Raw genomic sequence first — 13,598 nt, forward strand, 5'->3', positions numbered from 1 at the left:
CATTGGGGAGCAAGCCCACGACCCAGGCATGTGCCCTGATCAACCCAGGCATGTGCCCTGATTGGGAATCGAACTGTGACCTCCTGGTTCATAGGTCGATGTTCAACCACTGAGCCATGCCAGCTGGCCAGATAAGCTTTCTTGTTAAAGATGGGGAATTGATGCAGTTTTAGTTCCACTCTCTCACCTTACTAAAATGAGAGTCATGAAGAAATTTTTATACCACAAGGGCAAGTAGATCAAGAAAATAGACACAGAGCAACAAAACATGTTGTAAAAGGGAAAGCAGATGGAGGAGTGGAAATTTAGCAGAGCCCAGGGAGGTGAAAGATGATGAAGGAGAAGACAAGAGTTAAGCTGTTTTTCACCATAGAACCCCACAAAGGCTCTTGAATTGGAGGTAGCAAGTATCTCTGAATTTGGGGGTGAAGGCAGGACTCAATGCAAGAGGAAAGTTTAGAAGTTTATTTTAAGGGCTAACTAGCTCTTAGATTTCCCCACTGCAGCTGGAGGCTCTCCTCTGAGGGGAACACACACACACACACACACACACACACACTGAACCAGAACACCAAGTTCAAAGATCCCAAACATACTAAGGCACTGTATTGAAAATGGAGAGGGAAATTAAGTAAGCACCCATACACTGAGCCTGGAGACCTCCAATCCCCCGTCCCTGGACTGAGGCTTAGGTTTTATTGCTCAGACAGGAGACCCATGGAGTCTTCTGGGTGAAGCTGGGCACATACCCGTAAGACATCCAGAAGGAAGCTGCCACAGACATGTAAGTTCCAATCAGCGATTCAGTATGAAGGCCTCACTATTAAATATGAAGACCAGTCACAAATTGCCAAACATTTGAGAAAATATCACATTACAAACAGATTCCAGAACAAAGAAGAAAGGGGACAATCAGGACATTTCAGGAAGCAAATTAACTACTTAGAAACTATAATTAGTGTCCTAGGAAAAATAAGAGATTTTATATGTATGACAAAAACCCAGATAATTATTTTAAGGATAGTCAAATAAAAGAATGAGTCTGTGTAAAATTAAAATTTTAAACTTTATAACAAAGTTTAGGAAACCAACCAGAATTGAGAGCAAAAGGACAAAGAGTTGGAAAGTAAGATAGAGCAGTGGCTAAAACAAAATGATAAAATAAAGCTGTCCATTCTCCAACTAACAGGATTTTCAGAACAAGAAAATAGAGGAAACAAAGAGATTTTTTCATTATCAAAGAAATCATATGAAAAAAATTCCAGAATTGATGGGAATGATTTTTCAGGCTGAGTATTGAGATATGTAAAAAGTAACACAGATAAGAAATTCCTGACATTTTCTAAAAAGGAGGGGAGAATACAGGTCAAGCATGATCCAAAGTCTGGAAACAGATTGGAAAGAGACTTCCTAAAGGCAATAGTAGGGACTAGAAAACAAAGATGTAGCGGATTTATTTTTAGCAAAAGGGGTTTTCATCCTAGAATCAGCCAAATGAGTAAGCCAATGTGAGGAAAGAATAGAGGACATTTTCTCAGCAAGAAAAAGAAGGCAATTTTAGCTTCATAGGCATGCTTCCTCTTTTCTGAAACAGAACAAAGTCATTAAGCAGAGGAAACAATGGTCCAACATGGACATTACCAGGGTAACCGTGAAGGAAGCCCCTAGGATAGCCGCTGGGTAGACAGCCCAGAGGACAAGCACCTGTATTGGCCCCAGGAGGGAAGTGCCCGAGGAAATAATTGTGCCCTGCTGAGTCATATATTTTACCATATTGAGAAAAGTACGACAATTCTGTCAGGAAGTTTAGCTAAATAGAAAACTAAGCAAATGGAAAAGAAGCTGCATTTATTAAACCAGCCTAAGGAAAAAACACACAATCCTAGCATTTGAGTGACTCCGCTGCGAATGATAATTAAGTGGTCATAGTAATGTAAACCTGCAATGCTGATTTACCTGAAAATTATGGTACTGCTGGGGGATAAAGGAAACTAAGTTTTCTGCGTGTAGAACTAGTGGGGTTTGGGCTGGTACATGAGTAAGTCTAAGAGAGTAGACTCATCTTTCACAGTAGGCAGTCAATAGATTCTCTCCGCCCGCCCCACCCCCCGCCGCCCCCCGCAGGTTGATAAGCAATGTGCAGTACAAGCAGAATATTGAGGCTCTGGAGTTAAGTACCAGAAGAACTGTGTAGATGCCTGGGATGTGGGGATATGGGATACAATAGAGAAAAACTCCTGTGAGGGTTTTTTTTTATAACCTTGTCATATAGGTCAGTTTGTTAGGCATAAAATATGTACTTTGATAAAAATGAAAACCAAATTTTTTAAAATCTATGGATTTAAACTTTAGTTACTTGTTTTGTCTCATGTGTTTCTCATCTAAGGTTTAAAGTAGGTTCCCCGGGTGCTGTCACCCCCTGGTACTCCTTCCACAGTATATTTCCGGTGTCCCCTCTGTACTAGCCACTGCTCTAGGTACCAGAGAGTTTTTGGGCAGAACTGTAGAGGCCACAGGACCTGTCAGCATGGTTGTGGGAAAAGAGAAAGCAAAAAATTGGATGGACGCATGGGGAGAATGTATGAAATCAAGAATTTTGTTTTGCCCAAAATAAGTTTGAGATGCCTATTACAATCCAAACAGATGTCAACCGGGTGGGGACATATAAGTCTAGTACTCAGTCAAGACATGAGGACTGGAAATATCAATTTGGGAGAGACAGACACACAGATTAAATACAGAGAAAGATGTGCCTTTTCCAACTCTTCACAACCTCTGTTCTCTAGGGAACACGATTCTGGCATTGAGGGAGCTATTTTCCCGTTAAATACTGAAAACAGGCTCAAGTAACCAGAAAATCCCAGAAATCAGTCCAGGGTGCTAATTGTCCTAATCCAACATGAAGGAAATACAATAATTCTTTCCAAGGAAGTCTTCCAAGGTTCTCCCATTGGCCGAAACTGCAGCCTATTTAGTTTAAAGGCATTATAAAATCCACACTGGGGACCCCATTTCCTACCATGGTCATCCGGGCTTTACGCAAATAGGTGAGGAGATCGCCTCCTTCCATCAACTCCAGGATAATGTATTGGGGTTCATTCAGCAAACAAACTCCAAGCTGCTTCAGAATGTTGGGATGATTAAACTTACTAAAAGTGGAAAGAGACAGACAGGTGACATGACAGCGACAGAAGTCCTAGCTGAGGGCCTTCTGGAATAGAGCACTTGATTATCTACAGTTGACATCAAAACCCCTGATTTTTTATTTTTTTTCCTCTAACAAACCAAGGCCTCCTTTTTCCAAGTGATGGTCTGTGTTCTTGCCTTACAGAGGTAATATGGCAACCCCTAGTGGCCAGTGCATATGGACAGAACAGTGTGTGTTTTAGAAGAAACCATGTTTATATTCAGTATTTTGTGTTTTGGAAAAGAAAGTAATTTGAGCTAATTTCCTTCTTCAAAAGGTATTTGAAAACATTGTGTTTTTTTTTTGTCATCACAAATATGAAATATTATTCTTTCTTTTTTAGAGGAACAATTCAGACAGGCAAATTCGGCTACAACTGTTTCCTCAAGATGTCAAAGCAAATAAATTCCAATCGAATAACTAGAACCACTGCCCCAGGTCTTCCCGTTAAGATGTCTTTCATCAGTTTTCATGCTCAACAACTAACTCTAAAGTCAAGTTTACCAAGACAAGGGATATTTTCATTGGCATCACTGTACTTAAGAGAACTTTCTCTTACTCAGTCTACTTCAACCATTCCCACATATTTAGACCATTAGCATGTTAAAAGCTGATCAGCTTCAGAAGTCACTTGCAAAACACACGTTTTATTGAAGGGAAGAGGAAAACCTTTTGCTGGAGGATTGCCTGTGCCCTGACTTGGAAGACTGGATTCTATAAAATTCTTGTCATTACAGACATATTCCTGTTTAGACTTCAGCCATGCTCACTTGGGGCACGATTTATTATGTCAGGTGATTTTGAATGTTAAAAGTCTACCAATCTGATGTAGAAGCTTCCTACCCATACCAAGGGAAGATTATTTTAGAGCTGCCCTGATACCTCATCAGATATGCCTCCTTCAGGAATTCAACCTTTTCTTGGTCTGTGGAGCCCTTCTTCAAAGTCTGTGCAACATAAAAACAAGCCAAGAATCAGTATAGCAGACATTTCTGTGCGCTCAGTGGATTAATGGAGATAATCTTCATTCTGTTTTATAATATCCACCTTGAAATTGCAAAATAAATAACGGATAGTGCATGTGCATGTACTATGTAAACCTATTCAAAAGATAGCTCCTGTTATTGAAAGTATTTAAGTGAAGTATCTGATAGGTAAAAGATCTAGTAATATTTACACAAAGTCTCTCCAAAATGTAAAAAAATTTAAAAAGAGAACAAATTTGGTGCTTAAGCTAATTTCTTAATTTTCAGAGTTTTCTATTCAACATCTGTTTCCCAGGCTTCCTTGCTAACAATACCCTAATTTGTTTCTTAGAGGCAAGGTGCCCAGTCCCAGGCAATTGGCCTGAGATAATCATGAAAATCATGGCCTGTAACTCTCCAGCCTCTTTTGCAAATATGGCTCGGTTCTGGTCAATGAATGTTCTGGCCTGAACGAAGATGTGATGCCTGATTCCTTGGCAACCACCTTGGGACCATGAGGCAACAACACACATGTACAAAGTGAAGAGAATTTCAGATCTACTGGCACTGCACTAAAGCCAGTAGTCACCTGTTACGTAAGAAAAATAAACACTTATTTAAACTAGTTGAGAACATTTGGCCAACTTTTCTGATTGTATTGCCCACCCTCAAAGCAATAGATTCCTAACAAGCTGTGATTAAAATATTGCTCATTTACAGGTCAGCAAAATACAGCCTGTGGGCCAATTCTACCCTGTCACCTATTTTTACACAGCTTGCTATCTGAAAATAGTTGTGACATTTTTTTTCTAGCTTTATTGAGGTATAACTGACCTGTTAAATTTTTAACTGTTTGAAGAAAGTAAAAAAAGAATATAATCTCATTACACATAAAAATTATGTGAGATTTACTAGTAAACTTCAATTTTCATAGTCTAACTGGAACATAATCACGCATATTGGTTTACATACTGAATGACAGAGTGGCATAGTTGCAACTGACTCAATATGGCCACAAGTCTAAAATATTTACAATCTGCCCTATTACCTTACCTTGAGAATGTACTTAACAACCTCACTTCTCTTACAGTACATTTGAAGGGGAAAACTGCTGGGCCATAACTAATTAGTAATCATAGAGATGAGTATTAATTTCAAAGCTTATGTAGGGAATGGAAAGAAAAAAAAAGTGATTTCTATAGCCATGAATAGTCTCCCACCTTCTAGTTCTCTTTTCGGTTAAGATTGCTCATCTTTCATTACAGTTGCACCCATGCAAATCCATGTAAGTATGCTGACATAACCTGTCAAGGAGTTAAAACCACATTACCTTCACTGCTACTTGGATTTCTCCGCTTCCAGCTCCTAAGATGTCTACTGCTGTCCCTTCATACACTTCTCCAAAGGCTCCACTTCCCAACAGGAGGCACAGCGTCAGATTTTCCCGAGGGAAGACAGGAAGACTTTCAATCTCCTCTTGGGTTGGAAGAGTACTAGAAAAATAACAATATTCTTGGGCTCCCAAAATACAGGTGGTTTACAAGTTGGTGTTGGTGTTAGCATCCGAAAGAGTATGAGAAAGAAAGCTCATGGCTTCCCAACACTGAGGTGCATTCTATGTGATAAAGTGATGTGGGATGTGGTGTTTCAATTCCTTCCCTATTCCACCATCCAGAATATTCCTTCCCTAAAACCCAGACAGACCATGTCACTTTGCTAATAGGCACCTTCATTTTGGTAGAAACATGCCCGTGTGTGCATTGCCTCAAGGTTTTTTGCTGTAGCTTGTTTTGTTGCAGTCATCCATTAATTCCTTCAGGTTACCAGTTTGTATAAAAAGTGATTGCAAATTAGTAATAAATACAGCTGGATTTATGAGCTAAAAAGCATTTACTTTAACTGGTTCACACACCTGATCTCTTATATAAAACAAAATTTACTATGAGCACAAAAATCAATTCCATTTTCATCAGGTTAACTTTTAAGAAGCCAAGTTTTTCACCTGGAATATTATGAGGAGAGAAATGCATGTGCATTTAAAATACTTTCAGTTTTTAAAAGAGAATCTTGAGTGTTAGGTGTACTGAGTATTTCTCAAGGAAAAGTCACCTCTGAATAGCTAGCTAATTTAGATCACTTCTGTGTCTATTCCAAATCCTTCATTTTTATGTCTTAAGTTACAAATTTCAAGGCCTATGACTACATAATTCCCTTTTGTATGGACCATAGTATAACGTCTTATAAAGACATTTAAATTTTTTTAAGTTATGATGACAACAAAGTTCAATACTCATCTATCTTAAAGAGCTTGTGTAGGCAACCACCATCCAACTTCTGAAACAGAATAGTAGACATAAGCCCAGGTCATCCTGCCCGCCCTTCATCTAGATGTCCCATCGTGATGCCCCAGATACTCACCGTATCGCACCGCAGCCATTAGCCAGTCCCACCGCAGCTGCCAGGCCTCGCAGCTCAGCCAATTCTTTGTCTTCGTTTATGAGAACGGTCAGCCCTTCCTTGGGAGTTTTCTGATTCTTTAATCTTCTGTGCCAGACTATAAAGAAAAAAAGACATAATTCACAAAACAAAGTATTGCTTCCTTTTCCTTTAGGGTATGTTAACAATACATTTTAACTATTTATCCATAAGAACACCATTGGTAAAATAACAGAATTTAATTGAAAAGTATGCCCCTAATAATAATAAAAAAAAACTAATTAAATCTAGGTAGCAGGCCATAGAAAAATGCATAGCTTATACTAACTCACTTTTCATCGAATATCAGAGTAACATTTAAATATTTAATATATTTCTTATTGCTGTTATAAACAAGTTGAAGTATCTTAATATCAGAATTTATTTCTCAAAATCGCTCATAAAGCAAAGTCAAACCAAAACATACTTGTATAATAATTATTAGGGAAACAAATTCATTTCTGAGTCCAGATATGTCCAGGTTATACTCTTCAGTAAACCTGAGGAGTGCTTTCAATATAATGACTATAATGGCACACTTTTTGAAAATGCAGAGTATCAGAGTATATATCCATTGTTGTTCATATATATATATATATATATATATATATATATATATTCAAATACAGAGAAAAATTATTGGAATGAACCCCACCAAATGTCAGCAGTGGTCCTCCCTAGTCATGAAATCATGGATGATTTGTATTATCTTCTTCATACAATGAGCAAATATTATTTTATAATCATAAATATAAATTATTATAAATAAATGATATTTTTATAGATTAAAATACAATTATGTCAACAAGATCATCCATCTACCCTAGAATATTGGCTCAGAAGCTGAAAACAGCAAGAATGCTTTGTTAGATAATCATGAAAATTTGAACTTTATTTTATAGTAGCTTCTGTATTTAACAGGTCAGAGTTTTATTCAAGTGAAATTCCATTTAAGGGACCACACAGGGGTAGATCTTAAGTACTTTTGCAAATGCAGTTTTTCAAACCTGAAATGCTCTCACTACCCCTCTTCATCTTTAAAAGCCATGTTAGTGTCCCCCATTTTCAGTGACACCTTACGAGACTTCTGCAACCTCTACTGATCTCTCATCTCTGAACTTAGAAGACTAATGTGTCTCTAAGCACTTCTATGTCACTCTCTTGTGTATTTCATGTACCATTCATTGCCTTTTGTTGTTGTTTAACACATATATCACTATTTATCCTTTCACACAAATAGGTCTTACCTCCCTCATTAAATGGCAAACTCCGGAGGTCAGCAATTGTAGTTTACTACTTTATCTTTCCCTCTGCTCCCAGCATATGGCTGATGTTACACATTAGCTATGACTGCTCCCCACAGCAAAAGCTGTCAATGCTTATTTTTAAACCCTTGTTTCAATTTTATATTTATAAGTATGACTGATGAGAGCCCTCAGCACAATGCAAATTTTAAAACAATTCCTACTTCTCATTATTTTAAGAACTCAGTCTTTTCTCATGCACTTCCACACCCCTACTAGTAAAACCACATGCACGTTTCCTAAATAACCAGATTAGCTTAGCTATACTCAAAAATCTGTTTGAGTTCCAAATAGAATAAAGACCTTTAAGTCCTGAGAAAGTCAGATATTCTTAGGATGTCTTAAAAGCATAATAGGTTGTCTGAAATTATCTCATGGTCATCCACTAGAGTTATGAGTTTAAACAATGGTGACGTACAAGTAGGCAAGCAAAGGTCAGATGGAAGATCCTTCATGAACTACTGCTTCCCAGTAGGAGAGCAGACAAGCAGTCAAGCCTTTATGCCAACTGCCAAATATACTGCAGTCATATGCGTAACTCTGGAGGGGCTGGCTTAGCGACACCAACATCAGCTGTGCAATACTTAGACTCCCTGGAACCACAGGTTAATATCCTGGCAGGGTCAGCTGAAATTTTTAGCTTTCCAAGTTAGCTGAAGGAGTTACATATATTATCTGTGTGGAATCTGTGAAAAGAAATCTCAATTCAAGTTTCAGTGTGCTCTCCAATAGCTTATGATTCCAATCAGTTTAGGGAAAAATAAAGATTTAGAACACGAGTGAAATATTGGCTTTTTCTATCCTGAGAGATTTCAACTATATGTTTGTAAATTTTCCTTAAACGTTCTCTTCTAACTTTTCCTTATTTATGCAAAAAAAAAAAAAAAAAAGCCACAATTTCCTGAATATGTATTTGAGTGCTTTTTTTCTGGTAAATACCATGTTTTTCTTATAATGTTTTAGCATGTCTGAGACACATCATATTAATAATGATAAGGCAATCATATATCTTATAATGCAAACCAAGACATTTCAGGGACTGAAAGAAAGTGCTACTGATGTTTATGCTGAAACAATAGGAATGAATCAGAATGTGTGATCACTATAATAACCCTAACGGCCCAATATTTGACCAAGTCTTTTGGGCTTGTCACTGTATTTTCTCATCATTAAACCAAATTATTTTTTAAAGGCCTTTCAGGACTAGCACATTAGTATAAAAAGAATAGTTGGAAATGGCCAGTTTTCTATCTACCTAATCTAATTCTGTTTCCCTAGTCATTTATAAATGAGCAGGGACTTGAAATAAGCAAGTCAGACATCTGAAAGTGAGAGTGGATCCTATAGGCCAGAAATGAGTCTTCTGCAGAAGAGGCCCTGCTCATTCCAAACCAGGCTGTCTGCCTGGAGGCCCAGACTATCCCAAGCAAGGATTGCCATGGCCTTGCATTAATCCTACCCTTTTTTTATATACCCAAAGTAATTTCTCATTTATTTCAAACTTTACGCCACAAAAAACAACTGTTACATAGTCAATCAGAAACAAACACTATTTTAAAAAAAGTTAAAGTCAATGTTCTTGCAAATAGTTTTATCTAAAATATACCATGAAGTGTAAATATAGCTATATCGTTCATAAAATAGTTACTCTTAGATCCAGAAAACAATTCACAAAAGATAATAGTTAAAAACTTACAGCCAAAGGTAACATTTTAATTTTATGAATTTATTTCATGTGAGAGATTAAATAAACTAAGAAATAAACCAATTATTATAATTAAATTAATAATTTATTACCTATTAAAAATTTTTTTTACTTACCAAAGGTCAATGGGATTATAACAACCAGAAATATTCCAATTACAACAGTAAGTATAAAGCTTGTTTCTGGTATCCAAAAACCATCTAATGAAATAAATGAGAAAAAGAAATTAATTCACAGATCTACCTGATATACCAGGACTAGCTCCAATAATATTTTAGGAGCCAGTTAAACTCTGTAGCATGACATCATCTATGGTAAGAGTATTTACATCCTGGGTAATCAAAAATCAATGTTTTTTATGTGTGTTTTTCCAAAGAGCCAGTTTACCAATACATCATAGGGGTGTACCCACCCAGGTTTCTACTTTAAAGTGATCGAGAAAACATGGATAATCCTTTTAACAAATTTGGGACAAGAAGTCTCAGTCTTCATCATATATTATATAGTTGGGATTATTATAACTCTGTAACATCTTCATACACATTTAATCCCATGAATATTAAACTGAGGAATATAAACATGAACACATGGTACCTTCTCTTAGGTATTTCAGTTGAGGAGATAAACATGTAGACAGAGCTTGGCAAACTATGGCCTGTGGGCTAAATCTGGCCACAGCCTGATTCTGCACTACCCATGAACTAAGAGTGATTTTTAAAGTATTATTTTAAAAAGGAAAGAAGAAGAAAAATATGCTACAGAGATCAGATGCAGCCTACAAACCCTAAAGTATTTACTATTAGGTTCTTTTCAGAAAAAGTTTGCTGAAATCTTAGCCAGGTAACTAACTATAATACAAAAAAGAATGATGAAAGTTTTATATAGACTATTGGGCTGTGTGTATAAAATATAATCACTTATTTGCCTAAGAGTATCAGTTAAGCATCATGATAGGTTCATTTAAGTTAGGCCTTGAAGGATGCGAAGAATTTCAATGGACAGGAAGTGACGGAAAGGAAATGCCAGGTAACGGGGTGAATGGTAGGTTGTGGGAACCTGCATTCCAGGCTGAAGGAAACAAAGGCTGGAGAGCGAGTGTCATAAAAGCTTTTTATAGTCTGATGTGGCTATAAAGGGTAAATATTGGGAAAGAGGAGAAACTACAGAAGGCCTTAAATGCCCACACAAGAGTTTGTACAGGGTCCTGAAGGCAGTGAATGGAGACCCTTTTCGGGCACTTCTGAGAGGGGCTAAGCGATCCAGCTGTGCTTTGGCTAGATAAACAGTCAGCATGTGATTAAGCCAAGAGCACAGGCAAGAAAAGATAGCTTAAATGAGGAAAGCCAAAGTGGAAACAGGAAGATGGGAACTTACCAGACAGAAGTCAAGACAGTAAATCAACAGAACTTGGTGAGTGACTAGAGGAGGAAAAAATCGAACATGGTACTGAGATTTCTAGCCTATGTGATTAGAAAGATGAAATAGAACACAATGGAAGATGGACATATTGGGGAAAAGACAAAGTATAATTTTAGGCCTCTTGTATAGTGAGAGTACCAGGAACAGGATAATAAGGCTGGATAAAGACAGGCTCTGGACAGTCTTGGAAGTCTATCGAGGAGCATGGATTTGATGAGGGGGCATTAAGAACTAGCTGATTATTACTGAGAAGAGAATGATGATGGTATTGGTGTTTTAAGACGAGCACATCAGATGAAATGAATAGTTTGGTAGTTTAGATAAGTTTTACAGTCACCCGATTTATTGCTCATGTTAAGAATGCACCATCTTTATCTCTGAACCTTTGTGTAATAAGTTAGTATGTAGGTAGACATGGTAATATACCTCCAGATAATAAAATATTCTCACTGATTCCACTATAGTCACCAAATCCCAGATTATTTGCAGCTACTACTCTGAACTGGAATGTTCCTTTCAGGTTTTTGGACTTCCATGTGCAAATGCTACTGCAGGATCCATTAAATGCCATCTTCCACATTAAGTTCTGGTTCAGTGAATCATTTGAAGTACCCTTTCTGCCAAAGAAAGAGCAAAACCATGAATATAAAAAATATATGAGACAACATATGTGTTATTTCTAGACACTCATATATCATTTTAATGGCAGAACTCCAGAACATCTTCTATTGCACACTTTACCCTTGATCTCATTCCTGGCACATGGTTTGGCCACAGAACACAGCATAGTCTTATAAAGTCATCCCAGCAATGAATGGAGCCAACCAACTCAGCCCATCAGGAAAATAATGAATAATCAATGGCCAAGAGAAAGCTGAAGCAACTTTCCCTACTATCAGAATGCATAAACTTTCTTCAGAATTCCAAACACATAAGACAATTGTTCCATAATTTTTATTGGAAATTTTTTATTTTTCTTATTTCTCAGCCTCTATATCTATAGTCTCAAAATACCATATCCAGATAAAAATAACACAAAAACATACAATTAATCAGGAAGGTATAATAGCTCAGCTACCAAAGTTATTATGTCTGAAATTACAAGTTTTGTTGTTGCCATTTGTATTGGCCTACCCTCACCTCAAAGTCAATCCACATTATTCTTCACATGAAACATGGAAAGAGCACAATAGCTGGGTTTAACAGAGGAAGCTGCAAGGCTGGAATCATAGGCTAAAGGCCTTTCAGTTATGTCTTCTCTGACAGTAAGAAGTCTGAAATTTTTCAGACCACAGCAGTTTTAGGACTTGGTACCAACCCACAATAAGCATGGGGACAGATAATGGAAGCCAGTTCTGCTACTAACTGAGCAGCTGTCCCAAAGAGAAACAGTGACAGCAAAGGCTCAGCCTGTCAGGGACAGGGGGGTGGGCAAATATATAAGGAGGACCAGAACAGCTGTGTTGGTGACATGGAGCTGAAGGTCCTCGGGACCATCCTGAGTAAAGCTTGATGACATAGTATTTTTGTACATTTTGTGAACTCTCATGTTAGGCATTGGCAATTTCATTGGTTAACCCAAACAATTCTGACCCAAAAGAATGAGACACTTAAACATTTATAAAATGGTTCTTCACAGTTCTTGGCCATTGAGAAAGAGAAGGAAAAATTCTGACATTGGCTGAACATCTTTTATTTACAAGACACAATACTAGTGTTTTTCTTGTCATTTCATTTCACTGAGTCTTCACAACAGCCTATAGAGGTAGATATTATTATCCCCCTTTTTTTTCAGATGAGAACATTCAAGTTTAAATGGAGTAAAGCAAGGAGTTAAACACGGTCTGTGTACTGGGTTAAATAGTGTCCTACCAAAATTCAGGCTCACCCAGACCCTTTGAATATGATCTTATTTGGAAATATGGTATTTTCAGATGTAATGAAGTTAAAGAGATAATATTGGATTAGTATAGGCTCAGACATAATGATTGATGCCCTCTTAAGAAGACAGAGATTTAGGCACAGACACATACACAGAGGGAGAATGCCATGTGACGACAGAGCCAGAGACTGGAGTGATGCATCTACAAGCCAAGGAATACCAGGGATTGGCAGCAATCACCACATTAGCTAACAAGAGGCAGGAAAAGATTCTTTCCTAGAACCTTCAGAGGAAGCGTGGTCCTACTGACACCTTGATTTTATTTTATTTTATTTCATTTCATTTTATTTTTCAATATATTTTTATTGCTCTAGCCAGTTTGGTTCAGTAGATAGAGTGTCATCCTGCAGACCAAAGGGTCTCGAGTTTGATTCCGGTCAAGGGCACGTGCTTTGGTTGAGGGCTCCTCCCTGGCCCGGGCCCTGGTCAGGGCTCCTGCAGGAGGCAACCAATCGATGTTGCTCTCTATCTTTCCCTCTCTCTTCCACTCTCCCTAAAACTCAATGGAAAAATATCCTCAGGTGGGGATTAACAAACCATCAACAACAACTATCTGTCTATCTATCTATCTATCTATCTATCTATCTATCTATCTATCATC

The 13,598-nt window shown here is 37.6% G+C and overlaps 1 protein-coding gene and 1 long non-coding RNA gene across 3 annotated transcripts in view; one reads left to right on the forward strand and one right to left on the reverse strand.

Annotated features, from left to right (window-relative positions):
• ROS1 (ROS proto-oncogene 1, receptor tyrosine kinase) overlaps positions 1–13,598 on the reverse strand; it is a gene marked incomplete at both ends in the record, with an annotated part of 95,175 nt that overhangs the window by 18,460 nt on the left and 63,117 nt on the right. For both annotated transcript variants that reach the window (XM_080663734.1, XM_080663733.1), the window contains 6 exons: positions 3,020–3,149; positions 4,070–4,134; positions 5,483–5,645; positions 6,571–6,706; positions 9,753–9,836; positions 11,482–11,672. In XM_080663734.1, coding sequence (XP_080519860.1) covers positions 3,020–3,149; positions 4,070–4,134; positions 5,483–5,645; positions 6,571–6,706; positions 9,753–9,836; positions 11,482–11,672 — 769 coding nt within the window. The remainder of the gene's footprint in view (positions 1–3,019; positions 3,150–4,069; positions 4,135–5,482; positions 5,646–6,570; positions 6,707–9,752; positions 9,837–11,481; positions 11,673–13,598) is intronic.
• LOC308245842 overlaps positions 1–13,598 on the forward strand; it is a 35,578-nt gene that overhangs the window by 11,251 nt on the left and 10,729 nt on the right. The gene's annotated exons all lie outside the window — the stretch shown is intronic.

Source organism: Plecotus auritus (assembly GCF_963455305.1).
Source record: "Plecotus auritus genome assembly, chromosome: 4".
Taxonomy (NCBI): domain Eukaryota; kingdom Metazoa; phylum Chordata; class Mammalia; order Chiroptera; family Vespertilionidae; genus Plecotus; species Plecotus auritus.